Source organism: Cinclus cinclus, chromosome 4, assembly GCF_963662255.1.
Source record: "Cinclus cinclus chromosome 4, bCinCin1.1, whole genome shotgun sequence".
NCBI classification, from domain to species: Eukaryota; Metazoa; Chordata; class Aves; order Passeriformes; family Cinclidae; genus Cinclus; species Cinclus cinclus.
This window is the reverse complement of record NC_085049.1, coordinates 63,174,834-63,194,049: the sequence shown is the minus strand read 5'-3', so window position 1 is coordinate 63,194,049 and position 19,216 is coordinate 63,174,834. Positions and strand designations below refer to the sequence as shown.

Sequence of the window (19,216 nt, the reverse complement as noted above, 5' to 3'; positions counted from 1 at the left end):
TGGATTTCTTTAAAGTCTGACCTTAATTCCGAGTATTTCCTGGGTTTATGATACTTAAGCCTGTGGATATTTACAACATACCTTCCAGATATTTTGTCCTCAATAACGAAATGTATTCTTAACCTTAATTCCACTTTAACATTGCAGAACAGAAACCATGTACCTTTATTACACTGAAAAACTCATGCACAAACAACAAGCAAGCAGCCCAAAGAACGCTACCTTGCAGTTTTTCAAATGATTTGCAAATACCAAGTATGTTGATTCTTTAATAGTTGTTTATTTTTAACTTTTATTGTCCAATTCAGGGATACACTCTGGCTACTTAATGCTGTGGGTAAAGCAGCACAAAAATAACACAGCCATGTTGAGATGCACGTTCCACTAGAGCATTGCTGAGCTGTTGGTTTGCCCCTTCCATCTCCCACCCTGTCCTGTCAATCCCCATCCTTCACCCACCCTCTCTCCCCTTCAACCTTCACCTGCACGTGAATGCAACCACATCACCAGCACCTGTCTCTGTCCTGGCTTCCAGCCCACCTGACTCTGACAAACACCTACATCCACACCTTGCCAGCTCTACTCTGGGCTAGGTGGGACACACCAGGTATCTTCTAAAAATAACTACCTAAAATCAGCCACGACATGTAGGCCATTTCTCAGTAACTGATCATCAAGCAAAGGTGGCCACACCAAACACTGAAAGTCATCAATTTTTAGCAACTCTCTGCTTGGTTTTTGATGCACTTGAGGTGTTCTCCCCAAAAGGCCAACACTCCTACAATTCTTGGGGACAGCAAAACCAAGACCCTAGTACCTGACTCTGCCAGACAGGAGGCAGACAGAGAATTCCACGGAAAGAATGTCAGAGATGCCCAGCAACTTCAGACTTGCTGACTACTGCCCCAAACAGGCAACTGCCACAAAACTTGTCTCTGCTGATGCAGGAATTTCAGTAATGGACAATTAAAAAAAACCCCCAAACTAGCTTGACAACAGATGCCAGGTTTCTTAAATAAGTTCTTAAAAGCTACCTTCTCATGAAGAACACAGATTCACTTGTAGGTCCTTAGAAAAAATTTCTTTATAAACAGACTGCTTCAATTTTATGGAAGATCTTTTAGTCTGTAACAAGAAAGCTGAATTCCTACTTAAAATGGAACATCCTTTTGTTAGGTGAGGCTGATCCCTTTCTAAGTTTATTAATGCACTTCATTTTACCAGGTAAACCTTTAAGTCCTTTACTCATTAGAGTCATATTATTACTCGTTCTTATATGACCTGTAAAGTATTACTGTTCTAGAAATGCTAAATCCCACATTTATCCACAGCGAACATTTAGTCTATCTTCACTACTTCTGTAAAAAACAGATGTTTTTTTGACACTTCTTTCTTCAACACTGTCACGTCTACAACGTATTTCCTACAAAGTTCATCGGTATAAAATCTAGATCAGCTCCATAGCAACTATAAAAATATATAGAACAACTATTTCAGGACAAGGTTTTTCATCAGTGCCAACTGTGCCTCTGCCACACCCGCAGCGCTCGCGCTGGGATCAGGGGAGCCCCGCGCGTGTCCGAGGCTCACGTTCGGCTCCCAGGCTGTGTGACACCAGGGCTGGCTCACCAGCAGTGAGACTGGACCATGCTGCTGAGAGGGTCCTGAGCAGCTTCAGCCACTGCCACTGCCACTGCCACTGCCTCTGCACTGAAGGAACTAAAGGAGCGGCCAAAGGTCTCCCTGGGGGCTCCCACAACACACGGACCTCACTAAACGCTGCCAACAACGCCCCAAGAACCGCAAGTTCACTTAGTCTGTATTTTTAACAACGCAGGGCTTTTGTTATTATAAATTTCAAAACAAAACCAAAGAATTCCACGTAATATTTATACTTTCAAAAGTACAATATTAATACAGGTCGGTCAGTTAGAAATAACAGCAGTTTGTTAGGTCTACAAGATTTAACATAAAACCGGTTTACAAATGCTGAAAAGCAGTAGTGGTCCAATAGTCACCGTTACACTGAGCTTCTCTCCTCCAGAAAATAAAATTAAAAAAAAATCCCAATTCAAATTTACTAGTATCAATGAAATATTAATAAAACACCCCCAAACATGCCACAATCACTATTCACAAATAAAGTTAAAATGAAATATACAAAAATTCACTTAATACTGTTAAATAACAATAAACTACAAGATTTCCTGAACAGAAATGGTAGGACCCCTGAACGTTTTACAGTGAATGTCAGGAAAAATTAAGTTACCTATGACTATTTTCATGATATACCAGCCAAAGATTTACATGACCATTTCAAAATATACCAATAAAGATTTACAGTCTCTGTAAGATGCACTAAACAAATAGGTTCATAAAGGTGAACACAAATGCTTAAAAATACTGTAACCATCACCAAGGGTGTACTTATGATACTCACTGAGATGCATAAGCATAGCAGTAATATGTTTACTATCTCTGGAAAACAGGTAACATCTAAGATCTGAAAAACTCTCTAAGTTCCCACTGTAAAAGCTCTGTAGCATAGTGAGTTCTTCTCAAGTACAAACTTGCATCTTTCCAGTTGATTTCAAGTGAATAATGCACAAATGGGAAAGCAACAAGGTGGGAAAAGTGTGACATTATTCCCATGCTTGTAATTAGTTGTCCTGTTCCTCTGTAATGAAAAGTAAGCCAGGGTCCGACATATATGAATTATCTTTTTGCTATTTGTATTTCTAAGTTGTTAAAAACAAGGTAAAAAAGTTTTTGTTTCTGCAGGCCCCATATGCACAACAATGTGCAAATATGTTATGCTGGAGTAAGCCTGACAAAACATCCAGCCTCCATGCTCTAATTTATCAATAACTAACATAGGATCTGAGAGCAAATCAAAGTTACTTTTTCACTTGTTTGAATCAACCTTCACACCATGTGCTTTTCAAAAACATAATATGCATTACAATTTTTCAACTATTTCAACACATACTTCCAATGTTAAATAAGGAATTAAGTGCCAAGAACTTAGAGCATTAAAGATGGCTCACCTATAGCCAAGCAAAGCTATGTTTACATTCCAGGAAACACTGCAGTTTAAGAAAAACAAAAAAAACCCCGCAGCAGTAGAACATTTTATCAAGAGAAACAGATGCATTCACATATTATAAAGCCATTGCAACTTCTTCAGGCATGGAACTGTTGTGTTAACTATACAGACAGTAGTTATTTAGCAGCAATGATTCCGCAATAAATAATGCACTGTGTTTCTCAGTCCTGCACAAAAATTGCAGCTACAGTTACATCAACAGCTGTAACCTACTGGCTCTAGTGGCAGAGGAGACCTTAAAACCAACTGTACAAAAAATTGTCACACTGTGACAACAAATATAAAAAACATAATTTGCAGGTTGGAAATAAAAAGACTCCACTGTTAAGAGGACAGTGTAGACAAACTGCGATTCCAAGTCCACCAACAGAAAGCACTGCCTTCGGATCCAAGTCCTTGATCAACAGGATAGGCTTGGGCTTGATTCTGCACTGCCCCCTTTAGAAAAGCATGCTCTGCCTTCTGTTCTTCCCATGTCCTGCAACACAACATGGACCATGGTAAGAAACGGAAGCATTTGCACAATGGAGTATTGAGTTATTATCCAAATCTTCGTCCTACTTCCAGGCAATGCCCCTTGTGCTTCCATCACCATCAGAATCTTTTAACTGCACCCACGGCATTGGTTTTTCACTTCACCACCACTCACTCCAGTACAGTACTGGTCTGAAACTCCAAAAATGTTCTCACCTTCACAGGCCATTCCTAGTAAAATTCACATCTTTCTGTGCCCTTAGCTTATATGTGTCTATCGGAATGTCAGTAAATCATTATGATTTTTTTTTTTCAGTATATTCACACAAACCAATTTAACGAAGCATTTTTCAATTCCAAATGCCTCTGGCATAGCATTCTTTTAGCAAGCATGAGAAAATATAAAGCTTTCCATACCGGTCTCTGGGTAAGTGGAATTTCGAAAGCCAGGGTCTTTTTGCAATTGAATCTCTTTTAGACTGAATATTGAAACACCTGAAATGCAAAAAAAGAAATTAATTCAGATACAGATGTAAAAGTATGTTTCCCTGATCAAAATTATATTCTTAATTATTAGGTTAGACTAAAAAAATGTTTCCAATTCACAAATATTCAAGCCACTAGATATCAGACTTCTCTAATACATTAGAGCTTTTCCTTACACAACGTACTTAGCTTTAACACACTATCTTAACAATACTCTGCTACTTTACTACTCCTCTTACTTTCAGGCAGAGTGTGTATTCTTGTTCCAAGACTTCTGAAGTACGCATGTTTCATGGCCTCTTCTGCTGAAATTCTCTTCTTTGATTCATACTATTAATATAAAAGCATACAAGCGTGTTGGTGTCCATTAAAAATCTCTTTGCATCAAGTGATTTCAAAGGGAGAAAGAGTTCTATCTGCTCAACATTTCCCATAATTCAGTAGGACACTTTTTCATTATTTTCATTTCACACATGACTATATAATGGTTTATCAAAATCAGTACTGCCAACATGTAACAAGATTGCTAAAATAGTAAAACTAACTTCTGCAAAGGGATGCAGGTCAAAACTACACCTAACATTTGTTTATAGGTGGTGCAATAATTAGGTATCTCCTGCTTGGCATCTGTGCAATTCTGGGCAAGGATGCAGACATTTAAAAAGCTGCATGCAAGTTACAGTGCTGCATCTACTCAAAGATGCAGAAGTTGCTCTTCTATCTTGCTTCAAGCTCGTTCTTAATACAGATTGAAAGATTAAACCAACATACCACTTCAGCTTTTGAATACAGTTGCAACATCAAGGAGTAATATTACTCCTTAGTAATGCCTTCTCTAGTATTAAACTCAATTTATCATTAAAGAAATTTAGCATTTGTATTTATAAGTTCTGGTTTAAAACTGTATTTCACAAGAGATTTAGTTTTGTCACGGCTAACAGAATAATGCTATTTTTACAAAAGGTAGTCAGAGAAGAAATCAGTTCTGGGGGACAAAAAAAAAGCATCAGTTTTTTAATTTTCACACTACACTGGCTTCTTCTCACATCTGTTAGCCACTACAGACTCAGCTACACATTCCACTTTGTGACAGAGCTAAATACTCTGGCTTCTAATACATTTTGTATGTAATATATTAAAACTCAAAACTTGCACTTTTATAAAGTAAAGCCACAAAACACATCTTACTTGAAGGAACTTCGCTATCAATTCAATTCCTTCGGTGTCTAGCCTAAAAATAAAAACATTTTTAAAAATTAAAACAGTTATTGAATTGTATTTATGGAAGTATAACTGCAGAGGAACTGACTTAATTAAATTATATCAAACCTGAAAATTGTATCTAAACATGGAAATGCTTTCACCTAAACAACATTAATTATGATGTTAATGTGACTACATGAGTCCTAATATCTCAGAAGAAGACTATTTGGAAAGCACTGGCGACACACAAATCCTTCGTTAGGACTGTCACTTACTAGGTTGACCTGGATCATTTATTTGAATTTTTAAAATTATTTCTTTTAAGATGAATACTACTCAATTACTAGAGGGATACAATGTTAAATCATCTTCTTCAAGGTAGACAACAAATGTCTTTGTTATTAAGTTTATTTATAATAACTGCACAGACCCTTCATCTTCCTCACTATGGTTTTAAAATGATTACAAGAAACAGCTCAAGGAGACCTGGCCATTTTAACAAATGGCCTGGGTCCAGTACATAACCAGAAGAGAATCTGTGTTCTTTAGGAAATGCTGTGTGAATTCTCCTACTACGGAAACATTACTAATTGGAGTTTATTGTTCCACAGGTCATTAAGGAGCTGTGGTACCTAGAATGATATTAGAGGAAGTGATCACCCAGTACCAAGTTTCTGCTTTGCATTATCATCTGCCCACAACAGCACAGCTGATGAATAGTTTTACACCATTCAGCAATAGATTGTACTTGGAAATGCACTCCCACTTAAGGAATATGCAAAGCCATGGGGATGCGTATTTTCTATTAAAAAAAACACAAAGTACCTTGGTGCATGGTTGATGAGAGGTTGTGGTTTATACTTAGGAAAGTTGTAGTTTCTAAATTCATCACTGGAAGAAATGCCTGGCCATGTTTCTTGACATGGAGTTCCTGCATTTAGAAGCAGTTACAAACTTGACTTAAAAATGTAAACAAACAACTTGGACATAAAAAGCATTTAATCCTGTAATTTAAAGGAGAAAGGGGAAAAAAAATCAACAAGCCTATGTTGTGCAAAATCAGCTGTACATTCAGCTGAAATCATTTTTCATAACCTTGATTACAATGCAATATATAATAATGTTCTGAGATAAAGATCTACAGTTCTCATACAAACACTGTACATTAACATTAACATAACAAAAAGTATCCATTTACCAAGAAGTCTGAAAATTAAATGTAGTTCATCTTCAACAGTCGAACCAGGAAAAAGAGGCCTTCCTGATGCCATTTCAAAAAATATGCATCCGACGCCCCTTTAGAAAGACAGAGAAAAAAAGTAAAGCAGAAATAATCTTGTAATTCCAGCTTGTAAAGACTTCTGGGATTTCTCTTCAGTTAAAACAAATGACTAGCCACACACTACTATTAAAATATTTAGAAATATGTGTAGCAACAGAAGAGCTATCAAAGACTAAACAAAACCTGTGTCATAGCTATACGATATCCTCCTCCTTCAGATACTGAGTTAATCAATTTTATTAAAGCTCATGGTAAAATACCACATTACCCTGTCATTAGGAGAAGGTGGTTTGTTTTTTTCCCTAAAAACTGTGGGCCTAGAGCTTGCTTACTCTGAGCAATAAAAAAGTACTCTGCATTTTCAGAGAGTAGCATCTTTCATAGCATCTTCCCAGTCTACCAATCCTTTCCCAAAAAATCTAACTCAGTTGTAGCCTACAAAAATTCAAAGGCTGAGTATTTTGATGTTACTACTTAACAGCAAAGTTGACATTTTCTCAACTTGACTCAGAACCAAAATTTGAATTTTGAATCAAAATTTGAAGCTATACAAACCACATGTCAATTTGAGTTGAATACTCTGAAGATCCAAGGAGAACATCAGGTGGTCTGTACCATAATGTGACAACTTCATTGGAGTAAGTCTTTGTAGGAACAGACTTCGCTCTTGCCAATCCTTGATAAAAAGGGAAATGAAGAGTCATGTACAGCTTGCTGAAATCCTTTTTGTGTAAAATTGACAAACTATTTTTAGGACCTTATTATACTTTCTAAATACCATCTCTTAATGTTATTTAAGGTCCCAATAAAGAGACTTCTATTGCCTTTTAGTATTTATGGCAATCTCATCTAAGCACAGAAGAAAAGTAAACAGACCAAAACCTGGACTAATTCTGTAAATTTCATTAAATCAGTATAGCATTAGATTGATATGACACCTCCCTGCTGTGAAAACCTTCTGCACTGTTTCTGGAAAATTACATTGCAAAAGGCAGAAGGCAACAAACAATTAACTAAATGGTGAAAACAAACCAAACAGTGTTGGATCAGCAGCGTTTTTCCATCCTAACACTGTCAATTTGTCAGCATTATATTCAATAGAATTCAGGTCTATCATGTTAGATGCAATCTTCTGACCAACTTTCATTCACACAGAAGGGGTAAAATGAGAGGCACAGAGCATAACTGTCAAAGGATCTTCCAGATACAGAAGGTATAAGGAAAATGTGGATGCCCCACTCTATTGTAAATCCCAAGGAATGTAGTGTGACAGTACAACACCCTACAATTTAGCACATGAACAAACTCTTCCTCTCTCCTGTCATGGTTACCCTGCTTTAGAATGACTGTGGAGTGTTAGGAGAAACAATGTGAGCTCCACCTTTAGGATCTGACCAAGCATTAATTTCACAGGAAGCTGTAAGACTACTTTCAAATTCCAAGTGGAGTGACAGTGTTACCTATGGAGGTATGACACTGATTACTTATACCCTGTAAAAGGCTTTCATTTTCCATTTGAGAACATCCAAATTCACTATAGACCCAGTGTAATCATTTTTAAGGAAAAATTATTTTCCTTTGCTGAGAGAAAAAATTATTTGTTACAGAGTAATTTCAGGCCATACCGAAGTCTGCAAGCTTCAGTTCTCCTTTCTCATTAATTAGTAGATTTTGTGGCTTCAAATCTCGATGTAACACCTTTCTCCTGTGACAGTACGCCAAACCACGAAGAATCTGGTACAAAAATAGCTACAGAAGAGAGCATTTATATAAATTAGACAAAAAACCGTTATCTACAGACTGTATGACTAGTTGGGCACTGGAGAGTTAAGTACTGCAAGCAGGACAAAATTACTTCTCTAAAAAGTGAGTTACTCTCCTTATGAGCAAATTCTGGACATCATCATTATTGTTCAAAGATTTAAAACCCTTTCATGCTAATGCAGTGCTTTAACACCATACTTTACAACAAAGACTTTAAAGAGCAATTTGTTCTGTTTAACTGAAGAGAAACACAGGGCTGTTTATTTTTAAAGTAAGCATTTACCACTACTGTTCCCCACACTAATGTCTTTAAAGATAACTGTCTCTGACTATATACTCAAGCTCCTGTCTGCCACAGAGTCCCTTCTGGAAATGCAGCTCAGCAGCATTTCTATCCAACTGTGCTGAACTATGTAAAGAACGTCTTGGCATGCTACTGGAAAAATACATGGAGGTTCAGAAGCTTAGGGAGGATGGAGAAATAGGCAAATGAGGATTATTAAAGCAGACCAACTGCCTCTGGTATTTACATTCATCCTCTCACCTTGACACACAGAGGTTTATTTTAATCCTTTGGAATAGCAAGCCAAGCAAACAACTTCAGTCATGCATATCAATGCCGCACACATATAGATAAAAAGTAGTATGGGGCAAAGAAAGGTTTAGCAGTGGGCAGCCAAGCAAGTTTAATGTATCACTGCATTAAGAACTAATATTTTGCAGTTTCTGTATGTATGAAGGGTCGAACACGGGACTTTTGGGCAGCCATTGCTGGCATTTAGCACACAGCAGTACTACTCAGCACAGATAATCAAACACACAAAAAAGCACTACAGAAAGCAATGTGACAAAGTCATCATGTAACAGGACCTCTGAGGAAAAACACTAGAATGTTTTTATATGACCATATTCTGATACATCAGTTTATTTTTGCACCAAGTGACATCACCAAGTTCTTTTTCATAAACTGGACAAATGCACAGCAGGTGTAGTTACATCCATCTGCTCTCAGTGCACTGACATGGGATTCATCTGTGCTAGGAAAACAGGAATTGGGATTGATTTCTTTCTCTTTGCTTTCCTTCCTGAAGAGCAGAATGAGAAGCAACAAGTCTTGTTCCATCTACTCAGGCCCACACTGTCGCAGGGGTAGTCAGTCCCAAACTTTATTAGTAGGAATTCAATAGAAGTCAATGGCCCTCTCTAATGTACACTGGGACTGCAAGGATTAGTCAAGAATGCAAAGCAGATTACAGAAATTTTGAAGCTGCATCATCATAGTTGGCAGGGATCCTTTTGGCAACACACAGGATGCCACGTATTAGCACAAAATTTTGGTTAGAACACTAATACCTGCAGAGATTACACAGATCTTCATTTTGTCAAAACACAAAAATCTAAAATTAGCTGAGGAATGTGAGGAAGTGATGTCAGGGAGGTCTCTCAAATGTTAATGATGACTCAACCCCAAGCTGTTATAAGGTAAGCACCTACAGCTACCGCAGCTGAGCAGCTGTTCTAGTTTCCCAGTGCCAGAGGGACTGACCAGATAAACTTGCTCTTTGAGCATAGCTTAAACCATAGGCAAACAAGGAAAAGCAATTCCTCTGCTTAGCTCAGATTACCACAAACAGATTCTGGCTTGTTCACTAACTGCACTTACTATAAACAGAGTCAGGTTCCCACTTGCAGCTTTCCCTTTTTTTTTTTTAAGCTTAAAGCACTGCTTATTAACTTTCAGATAATTAAAAACACAAACGTAATTATGATTTTTGGTTGTCTCTCTGAAGTAGAAACAAATTAATGAATTTCCCTTTGCAGACTCTCAGAGGAAGCACCAGAGTAGGTTATGGCCAGATGTCTTTCCCTGGAGATACCTACAGTAATGTGACAACTGAATGAAAGGGAAAGCTCACCAAACAGTAATCAATATCAAGCCTGAGTGCCAAATTGTTTCACTCATTTCACCACAGTACTGTATTCTGCTTGGCTTGTATCTAAAGCCCTAAGTATTAGAGAACACTAAGAGTTTTGCCAGTTTTACAAATAAAAGTCTGCTTTCTACAAGAGAAATAACACCTGACCCTGACTTAGTTTCAGCAGGCCAGACTGGAAACTGAGTCACCCCACCTGGTCACAACTATAGGTAAGAGAAAAAGCAAATTAGGCCCTAAGGAAAATTTTATTTCCATTTTCTGACTCATGGAAAGATGAAAAACACTCCTTCTTAAATACATATTTTTCATTTCTTACTTGTAGGTAGGCAGTGGCACTCAAACACACATTAGTGATTGAGGCTACATTTCCCTCAGTGTCCATATATAAATTCGATGATATATCAAACTACAGGCTTAGTAAATGAGTATAAAGTAATGGAAGGGCAAGAATTCAAAAGAGTTACGAATGTACTATTATTTCTTAGGAACTTTAAAATTTTAGATATGTAACTTCAAACAGAATGAAAACACATGAAGTTATACAATCTCCTCTTTTCACTATTTTAAACACTTAAAACAAAGACAACATCTGATGTCAAATACAGCTAAGTCAAGCCAAAAAGGAAGTTAAGTTCCTTTATTTTATTTTCAAAGAGGCTAAACCATGTAGCTCCTGATTATTAAGTTCTCTAAAATTCTTAGGACAAAGCTGGAAGGCCACTAAAAACACTCACCTTTACATTGTGCATACTCATGATGTTACCACAGTCATCCATGTACTGCTTCAGGTCCTTGTCCTACCAAAACATCATCATGGCTCAGTAAAATTGTGACTAACAAATTACATGAACATTACTTATTGCTGGAACTGAAATGATTAATCAAAAAGTGGGATTTCTGCAAAAGATATTAAATGATAAAAACCCCAAAAGCCTGGACATAAATACCCCTGGTTTTCCAGAGGACAGAAATTCCCTTTTTTCAGCAAGTTTCACTGTCTCAGGCAACATTATTTGCCATTGCTTTCTCTTCCATCTGTGTGAGGCACAATATATTATAGAATTGGTATATTCTCCAATTGCATTTAAAGCCAGCTATGTCACAACAGAAAAATATCACAGAAACATAAAAACATAATTGAAACAACAGCGTGATTACCATTTCATACAAGTAATGATTTTGGAACAAGTAGACAGTTTGATCAGGCAGACCACCACTACCTGCTATTAATGAAACTTTGAAATGATCACAACAGCATTTACTAATTTACAGCAATTTAAAAACTGAATACACGGTTTTAATTTTTGCTGAATGACTAAATGCAGGAGAAAACTCAAACAGTCCCAGTATTTTATAGAAGAGTACAGAATTTTGTTGTGTTTCTGTTTCTTAGAAACAATACATTAAATGTGAAGCTCACTAATTGTTTAAGCACTTACCAGGTATTCAAAAACAAGAGTCAAAGACTTGTCTGTGTGCACAATATCATGTAACGTAACAATATTTGCATGTTTCAGATCTTTTAATAATGACACTGCAAGAGAGAACAGGAAGAACAAAATAAGTGCAAAACACATGAGGAAGAAAATGTAATTTCTAGTTAAGATCATGCATATAAACTATCTGGGGTTTTTAATTAAAAAGGCTATTTTTAAGAACATGAAACTCCTATAGATCATGTTAGTAAGAAGGTATTTAATCAAAACACCAAACACACACTTGAGTAACAAGCTTGTATTTGGAAATGATACATTTCAGACAAAAGCAATTCTGTAAAGTGTATTCTGAGTCCCTGAAAGGTGCTCACTAACAGCAGTCTAATTCAGTATTTAATCATCCACTTGTAATACTGCATTTGAGATCACAATTACCCCTCCATAAAGTAAATAAATCTGAAATAAAACTCTGAATATGTCTGGACTATAATTATCTTCATCAATACTAACAGCAATTTTACTAATGTCCTGTGTAGCCTATGTATTTCCAAGTACTGATGGTAGTTTGGTCAAAAAGAAATCCAGAGATATCTGAAACTCTAAGAACTAAAAAAGTTACCACCTTCTCTTATGGCTGTGCATGGTGCTCCCTCTTCATGTTCCAGGCGGATTTCTTTCAGAGCTACCAGATTCTCTGTCAATTTACTTCTCCCCTTATAAACTGTGGCATAAGTACCCTATAAAATGGAAAAAGAAGGGAATTTTTACAAGTTGTTCCTTTATAAAAATATTAGTTAAATAAGAAAATTTTAACTTCTGTGCGAGGATCTAATAAGTTTCATTTTGGATATGAATAATTTTTACACTGTATTCTTTTGACATATGTAGCAGTACAGAAGTATTTTTTTTAAGCACAGGACTGAACTCACAGAAGCCAGAAGGGATGCATACACCTAACAGCTCTGAAAATTACATGGAAACCTAAGTACCACAGAGCTACCAAAGAAGTCAGATCAGGTAGCATTAAGTTCACTAAGTTCACTGCTGGGATCATTTACACTCCTGAAAGTCTCCCTCTGACTGTGGATATCTAGCTCGGGTATCTCTACACTATACTGCAGTTATGTTTCCAAAGGGTACAGACATACTCTTCTATGACCTCAAAGAAAATACGTAACTCTTTTGGATAGCTTGATGTCTTCATTACATATTTTTAGACAGCAAGAGATACAAGAGAGGCATATTAAATTAAGACAAAAAATCTGAGAAAACAGTGGCAAAACTAATCCCTGCAAATGTCATGAAAAAGCAACAAAGGTACAGAAATTGCCCTAGATCACTACAGTACTGTATGACTCTACAGAGGGACCTGGCCAGGCTGGATCAATGGGCTGACGACAATTTTATGAGGTTCAGCAAGACCAAACACCAGGTTCTGCACTTGGGTCACAACAACCCCGTGCAGTGCTATGGGCTTGGTGAAGAGTGACTGGGAAGACGATCCGAGGAAAAGGATCTGGGGGTGCTGGCTGACAGCAGCTGAGCATGAGCCAGCGTGTGCCCTGGTGGCCAAAAAGGCCAGAGGCACCCAGGCCTGTGTCAACAACAGTGTGGCCAGCAAGGCCAGTGAAGTGATTGTGCCTCTGTACTCAGCACTTGTGAGGCGACCCTCCCACGAATCCTGTGCCAGTTCTGGGCTCCTCACTGCAAGAAGGACATTGAGGTGCTGGAGTGTCCAGGGAAGGGTAATGGAGCTGGTGAAGGGTTTGCAGCACAAGTCCTAGGAGGAGAAGCTGAGGGAGCTGGGGGTGTTTAGCCTGAACAAATAGAAGTTCAGGGGGATCTTATTGCTGTCTACAAATGCCTGAAAGGAGGCTGTAGCAACTGGGTGTCAGCCTCTTCTCCCAGGTAACAAGTGATGGGACAACAGGAAAAGGCTCCAAGTTGCGTCAGGCAGGCTTAGACTGGGTAACAGGAAATTAAAACGTTTTAAATGGAGGACTGACTGCAATATTCACAGCAGAGATGCTGACCAGCCCCCTGCTACCTTCCACAATGTTCACTGGAGCCCATTTCAGTGCTCCCTTTTGATCCTGTTGGTCAACCTCAATCAAACTGGACAGAAATGACACTTGGCCCCTCTCCTGAATTCCACTATTTCTCTGGAAATCAGAGGCTGACTGGAGGGGGAAAGCTGCTGCCCTCTCCAAGTGTTACATACTTCACTTGGTAGCATCTGGCTGGCTGCCCAGCTCAGGTGTGCAGGCTTCTTTACCAGAACATGCACAGCTATTGCCTGTACCTTGCAAGCACTGGTCTCTAATCCATCATGAGTGCTCCAATACCTAAGTCATGGCAAGAGGACACCAGACTTCGTGTTACCATCAAAAACAGTGTTAACAACAGAATGATTTTGTCTATCTGAAAAAAAAGAAAGCCAGCCTACAGAAGGTCACAGCGTATTTGCTAATGGAGTCTTGCTCTTCCCCAGCCCTATGACAGTTTTCCTGCTTTTTTTTCTTTTGCTTATTATTTATTCATGAACTTTTGTGTGGTCCTGACATTGTTACACACAATGAATATGCCTGGTTTACTGAAAAGTAAATTAAACAGGTATTTTGACGGATATGGAAAATTTCAGACAAAATTCTACATAGGACATTGTCATCCTTCCAAAAGAAAGCTATACGTACCTCTCCAAGCTTTTCTAACTTGATATAGGTTTCCATTTTTCCAAATCCAATTTCTGACTGCAATGAAAAGAAATGGCAAATTGATCACTAAAACCACATACTTCATTTCACATGATTTAATGAACAAGCTAAACTTCATTTCAGAAAATTATCTGACAATACTGGACTAACACTGCACAATTCCAGTATTTCCAAAACAAATTAGCACACTGTGATACAAATGCATCCCAGCATCCAAACTCAGTGCTCAGACTGTTGGCCTGTCTACTGTGTATCCTGGAGGGACTGAGAGCTGAGTTATGCTCAGACCAAAACCTCACTTTAACCTACCTCTAACTTATGTATTCTCCATTCTTCTGATCTGATTACTGTTACTGAGGTTGTTATAGCTTAAAGCACAGAAGTCATCTCAAAGTAGTCCATCCTTTCTCTAGCTCAGCATAACCACATGCTGTTGTTTTTTTCAAAGTAACCTTATTTATTTGCTATGTTCAAGATCTTAGCTCCAAGTTTCCTCTTCCACTCTGACTTCTCAATGCCTTTTGGACTAAAACTTTAGCAAGAAAATCCCTAAGCATCATTCTTCAGCAGGCTTCAGCTTTGTCTCAGCAGTTCACATTTCATACCTCTTAACACCAAACCTTTGTGTATTTTTACTCAGATCTATTTATCCACCTTCTCTTTTTCTGTCACCAACTTAGCTCTTCAATGCAAGCCAGAAGGGTGTGCCTGCTTATGTAACACATTCATTTTTGAACACTGTAAGATCATTACTCTTTTCCTGTTCAAATCAACTGCTACTCTCATATAACATTGTTATCTCTTACAATTATTTTCTCCTAAGACCACTGTGAATTACATCAAAGCTTCCTATTGCTCCTGCAGTGTAAACAATGCTGAAAGTAAACATGTGATATTCTTGAAGTAATTTACAAAACACATATAGCCTGTACCCTGTCAAACCCCACATTTAGGCTTCATGGGGTTATGCTTTACTTACAACTGAACACACATAGCAACAAAAGTGACAGGTTTTCTCCCCAACATCACTCCCTCCTTCTACTTCCAAACACAGCTCTTCACTGGTTGTTTCTTTCCAAGGAACAATCCTTTGACCCTAAGCTGTCTTCAGCACCCAGATCCAGGTCACACGCTAATTTGCTCCTAAAATTCTGATGGATTTTAAAGTTTTCTACTACTTCATGGTAACACAGCATAACATAAATACTGTTGACTGCACTAAGATTTGACAACAATGTAATAAGAAGGGAAGAAAAGTTTGATTAATGCTTAGTTTTCAGAACACATGTAAGAAAATATATCTGAACTAAGGGTAAGATCTAGTCTGCAAACATATTTGATTTATCCAGGGAAAAAAAAACCAGCAGCTGTACAATTACCTTAATATAACATTAAGAGCAACTGTGCTTTATTAAACTACTGCTAGAACTTAAATGTTTTAGAACTGTGTAAGGCCACTTTAGTATCATGCACATTTAGGAGCTTGTCAAAGACAAACTCTACCTCAAAATACAAGCAAAGTTGAGTTTTGCTACCGTTGTAGCACCAGTGAGATTTTAAACATACCACTGATATAGGTGCAATGTTAGCAAAATAAATGTTATGTTTCCAAAGTGAATTTTGACCTAGTTAAAGAAACATATCTTGAAGTGAGTATTAGATGGTAATAGAATTAAAAAGACAGGCTGCTTAGTTTAATGGAGATACTAAAGAACTCACAGCCATTGGTCTTGCTACCACCAGTCTGAAATTTAAAAGCCTGATTTCTAAGAAACCTCCGTGTTTTTCATTAAGACTTATAATCTGTTTAAAAAAAAAAATCATACAATATTTCCTACATACAGAAGACAGGTATTCTTTAAGACCTGCTTTACAATGTTTTTTTCATCACATCTTGGTTCCTTATCGCTCCTAAGAAAAAATAAGTTTTAAATTCCTCAAACTAAGACCAGTTTATTTTTTAGAGCAAAATATTTTTTAACTGCTTCATCTTTTTCTGCAATATGCATTTACACAGAAACACTGATGCACAGTATTTATGGTAATGACTATGCATACAATACTGTACATGTACACACAAAATGCAGTTACTTATTTAAAAACTAGGTTTTTCCTTGTATTTCAAAGAAAAAAAAACAAACCTAAAGTTTAACAACTCCTCACCTGGTACTTTTTACAGCCTTTTCCCTTTGATTCCTATTAAATCTTGAAAAAAGACATGCCTCTGAAACAGAGCACAACGCTCATCTATTGTAAGTAAAAGTCTGCTAGCAGGCTTTCAATAACAATTTAAGAACAATGACACCTTGGGTTTCTTTTTTTGAAAGCTTAGTTTGAAATCATAGCAAATGCATGCCTGCATACCACAGCTGTGCTGGCAGGTTTCATTTTGGACTTGAAAGCCCTTTAAAAATGAAAGCATTTTAAAAGGCAAACCAAAACAATCTTGTGACAGGAAGCTGATTCCAGGCACACATCACATTCATTAGAGGGCACTGTTTTTCTGTCAGTCTTAGAGGTAAAGAAGGGAGAACTTCAATTGCTCTCAGGGGTCACCGTTAAATGGGCAAGGGAAAAAGGAGGAAGTGAATTCAGGTTTACCAGAAAAATTCCCCCAGCTCCCAAATACTTAACTCCACTGGCAAGGTTCTACTGAAAAGGTATTTTGCCAGGACCTGAAGAGAGGTTTGGGGAAGTCTGCTCCTCAGTTCCATGCTACAGCAACAACTAAGCAGTGAATGAGCTACAAAATTCTGGCACAAGTATTTAAGCCTGATAAATTATCATTACTTCCAGAGCTTCACTCAATTATTTTCTTTTTTTAAAAAATATTGTTATTGTAAAAGGTGGCATGCAGATCAGACCTTTATAAGTCCAGCAAACTAGTTTTTTTCTTTCAGGGCAAAAATACTCAAACACTGCTTTGTTACAGATCTTGCTCATAACCAATAAAATAAAGATATTTTACAGTTAATAAACCTATTTCTCTCTATGTACTTTCGTATTTATTTTTCAGTACATAAGTAATCAAATCAAGAAAACAACAATGTGCACTTCATAAACCTATTCAGTTTTTCTCTGTGACAAATTTCTCACCAGTGAATTTACTCAGGACGTCAGTAACAGTCTAGCAATTCTTTAAGACCTCAACCCTAAAGAACACTGATAGCTAAAACTGTGACTGAAACACAGCAACTTTTTAAAAATAAGACAATATTATTTGCTTTTTATTATTCCAGGGATGTGCATAATTTTTATGTACAAATACCCAAGTTTTCTAGCACTTATACTCTAATTACAGTATAGGAATCCTCATTCTGTCATCTCCAAGGAAAAGACTTACTTTTTAAAGTAACCCAATAATCCAAAAAGGTATATGTGAATTTATTCCTTCATTATTTCAGGAAATTACATGTGCTTTAAAAAAATAAAAAACACACAAAAAACAACCCACAAAAAACCCCAAAACAACCCACAAAACACCCACTATTGTCTCCACAGCAATTCTGAGAGATGATTGTTATCAAATACAAAATGAGCAGTGAGGAGCTGTTATCAAATACAAAATGAGCAGTGAGGAGCACCTGCCTTCATATTATGCTGCTTCCTAATAAATCACGAGGGGACACAGCCTTGACCTAAGACTGTGTAGCCTATTTGCTCAAACAGATCATCCCTGCTCTTAGAAGCAGAAGGATTTAAGTATGCACTTCTGGAGCTGAGTTTAGCCACTGATTTATATAGGTCAGGACCTTCACTGAGAAATACTACAGCACCAAGTCAGCACAAGAAAAATGAAACAAGGTCCAAAGTTCTTCACTGGACTTTGACAAGCACATGCTGATGTTCAGGAATAAAACGTCCAAGTGGAAATGAAGCTGAAATGTACCTATGGAACACAGGCCTGTGTGTTAAATGGATTCTGTAGGCCTGGCAGGTTGGTTAGAAAGGCAGGTGCATCACACTTACTAGGGATGCTCGACGAGAACGCCGGCTCATTGGCTGGTCAAAGGGCGGGCTGTTAATCTGCAGCTTCTCCAGGTAGCCATCAGGTATCCTGATGTCAGCGGGAAGGGACAAGCGCTTGTTCAAATCCTGCAGCAGGTCATGTTAAGGAGAGAAGGGATAAGAAGAACTCAGAATTTCCTAAAACAACTTTTAACGTCTGTGGTGTTACTACATAAAACTGAAATATTTGTACAATGAAAAATAATCTCACAGAAGTGGTTCTAAAAGCATATTCTCTTCTTAAAATACCTCAACTTGCTTATGTAACAGGTTAAAAAACCTGTGCAGACTTATTACTCTGACAAGAGGAATTAAATATTAAAATGCAAATAACTGTGCATTGTGGATAAATATATTGAGTTTACTTGAACACGTATAGAGACCTGGAATACCAGAAACTGAGAATTCAGAGACTTGTGGATGTGCTTTTTTTCACACAGCAGTTACTTTAGTATAAGAGATTGTCATAATTCAAAATGTATCACTCTCTCTTTCTCTTGACTATAAAAAACTACAAATTTAGTCCATATTTTCCAGTCTCACAAAAACCCCTCACTTCATTATTACAGCCAACTATTACAAATATTATTACATTTCTTTTATTTATGACTCTTTACTACAAGAGCTTTCAAAAATGAGAATGCCATTAAAGCCATCTCTCTGCATCAGATTCTTCTTTTCCCCAGTATATTTTTCCAACAACATACATTATTTCTAAGACAAGAGGAAAACAAAATCACTTCATCTTTTACCAAGTGGGAGGGGGGAAAGAATATTTTTTGGGGGTGACTGCACATTCTTATTAT

At 37.4% G+C, this 19,216-nt stretch overlaps 1 protein-coding gene across 9 annotated transcripts in view; it reads right to left on the bottom strand.

Annotated features, from left to right (window-relative positions):
* Nucleotides 1-260: 260 nt before the first annotated feature.
* Nucleotides 261-19,216, bottom strand: part of CDK17 (cyclin dependent kinase 17) — an 89,225-nt gene continuing 70,269 nt past the window's right edge. For 8 of the 9 annotated variants that reach the window (XM_062492359.1, XM_062492361.1, XM_062492358.1 and 5 more), the window contains 13 exons: nt 18,372-18,497; nt 14,382-14,438; nt 12,311-12,425; nt 11,692-11,786; nt 10,987-11,049; nt 8,177-8,300; nt 7,107-7,227; nt 6,468-6,565; nt 6,095-6,200; nt 5,255-5,297; nt 4,306-4,396; nt 3,998-4,075; nt 261-3,584 (listed from right to left, as the gene is read on the bottom strand). In XM_062492359.1, the coding sequence (XP_062348343.1) occupies nt 3,547-3,584; nt 3,998-4,075; nt 4,306-4,396; nt 5,255-5,297; nt 6,095-6,200; nt 6,468-6,565; nt 7,107-7,227; nt 8,177-8,300; nt 10,987-11,049; nt 11,692-11,786; nt 12,311-12,425; nt 14,382-14,438; nt 18,372-18,497 (1,155 nt within the window). In that variant the 3' untranslated portion in view covers nt 261-3,546. The remainder of the gene's footprint in view (nt 3,585-3,997; nt 4,076-4,305; nt 4,397-5,254; nt 5,298-6,094; nt 6,201-6,467; nt 6,566-7,106; nt 7,228-8,176; nt 8,301-10,986; nt 11,050-11,691; nt 11,787-12,310; nt 12,426-14,381; nt 14,439-18,371; nt 18,498-19,216) is intronic. The other variant, XM_062492366.1, reaches the window with a different exon arrangement.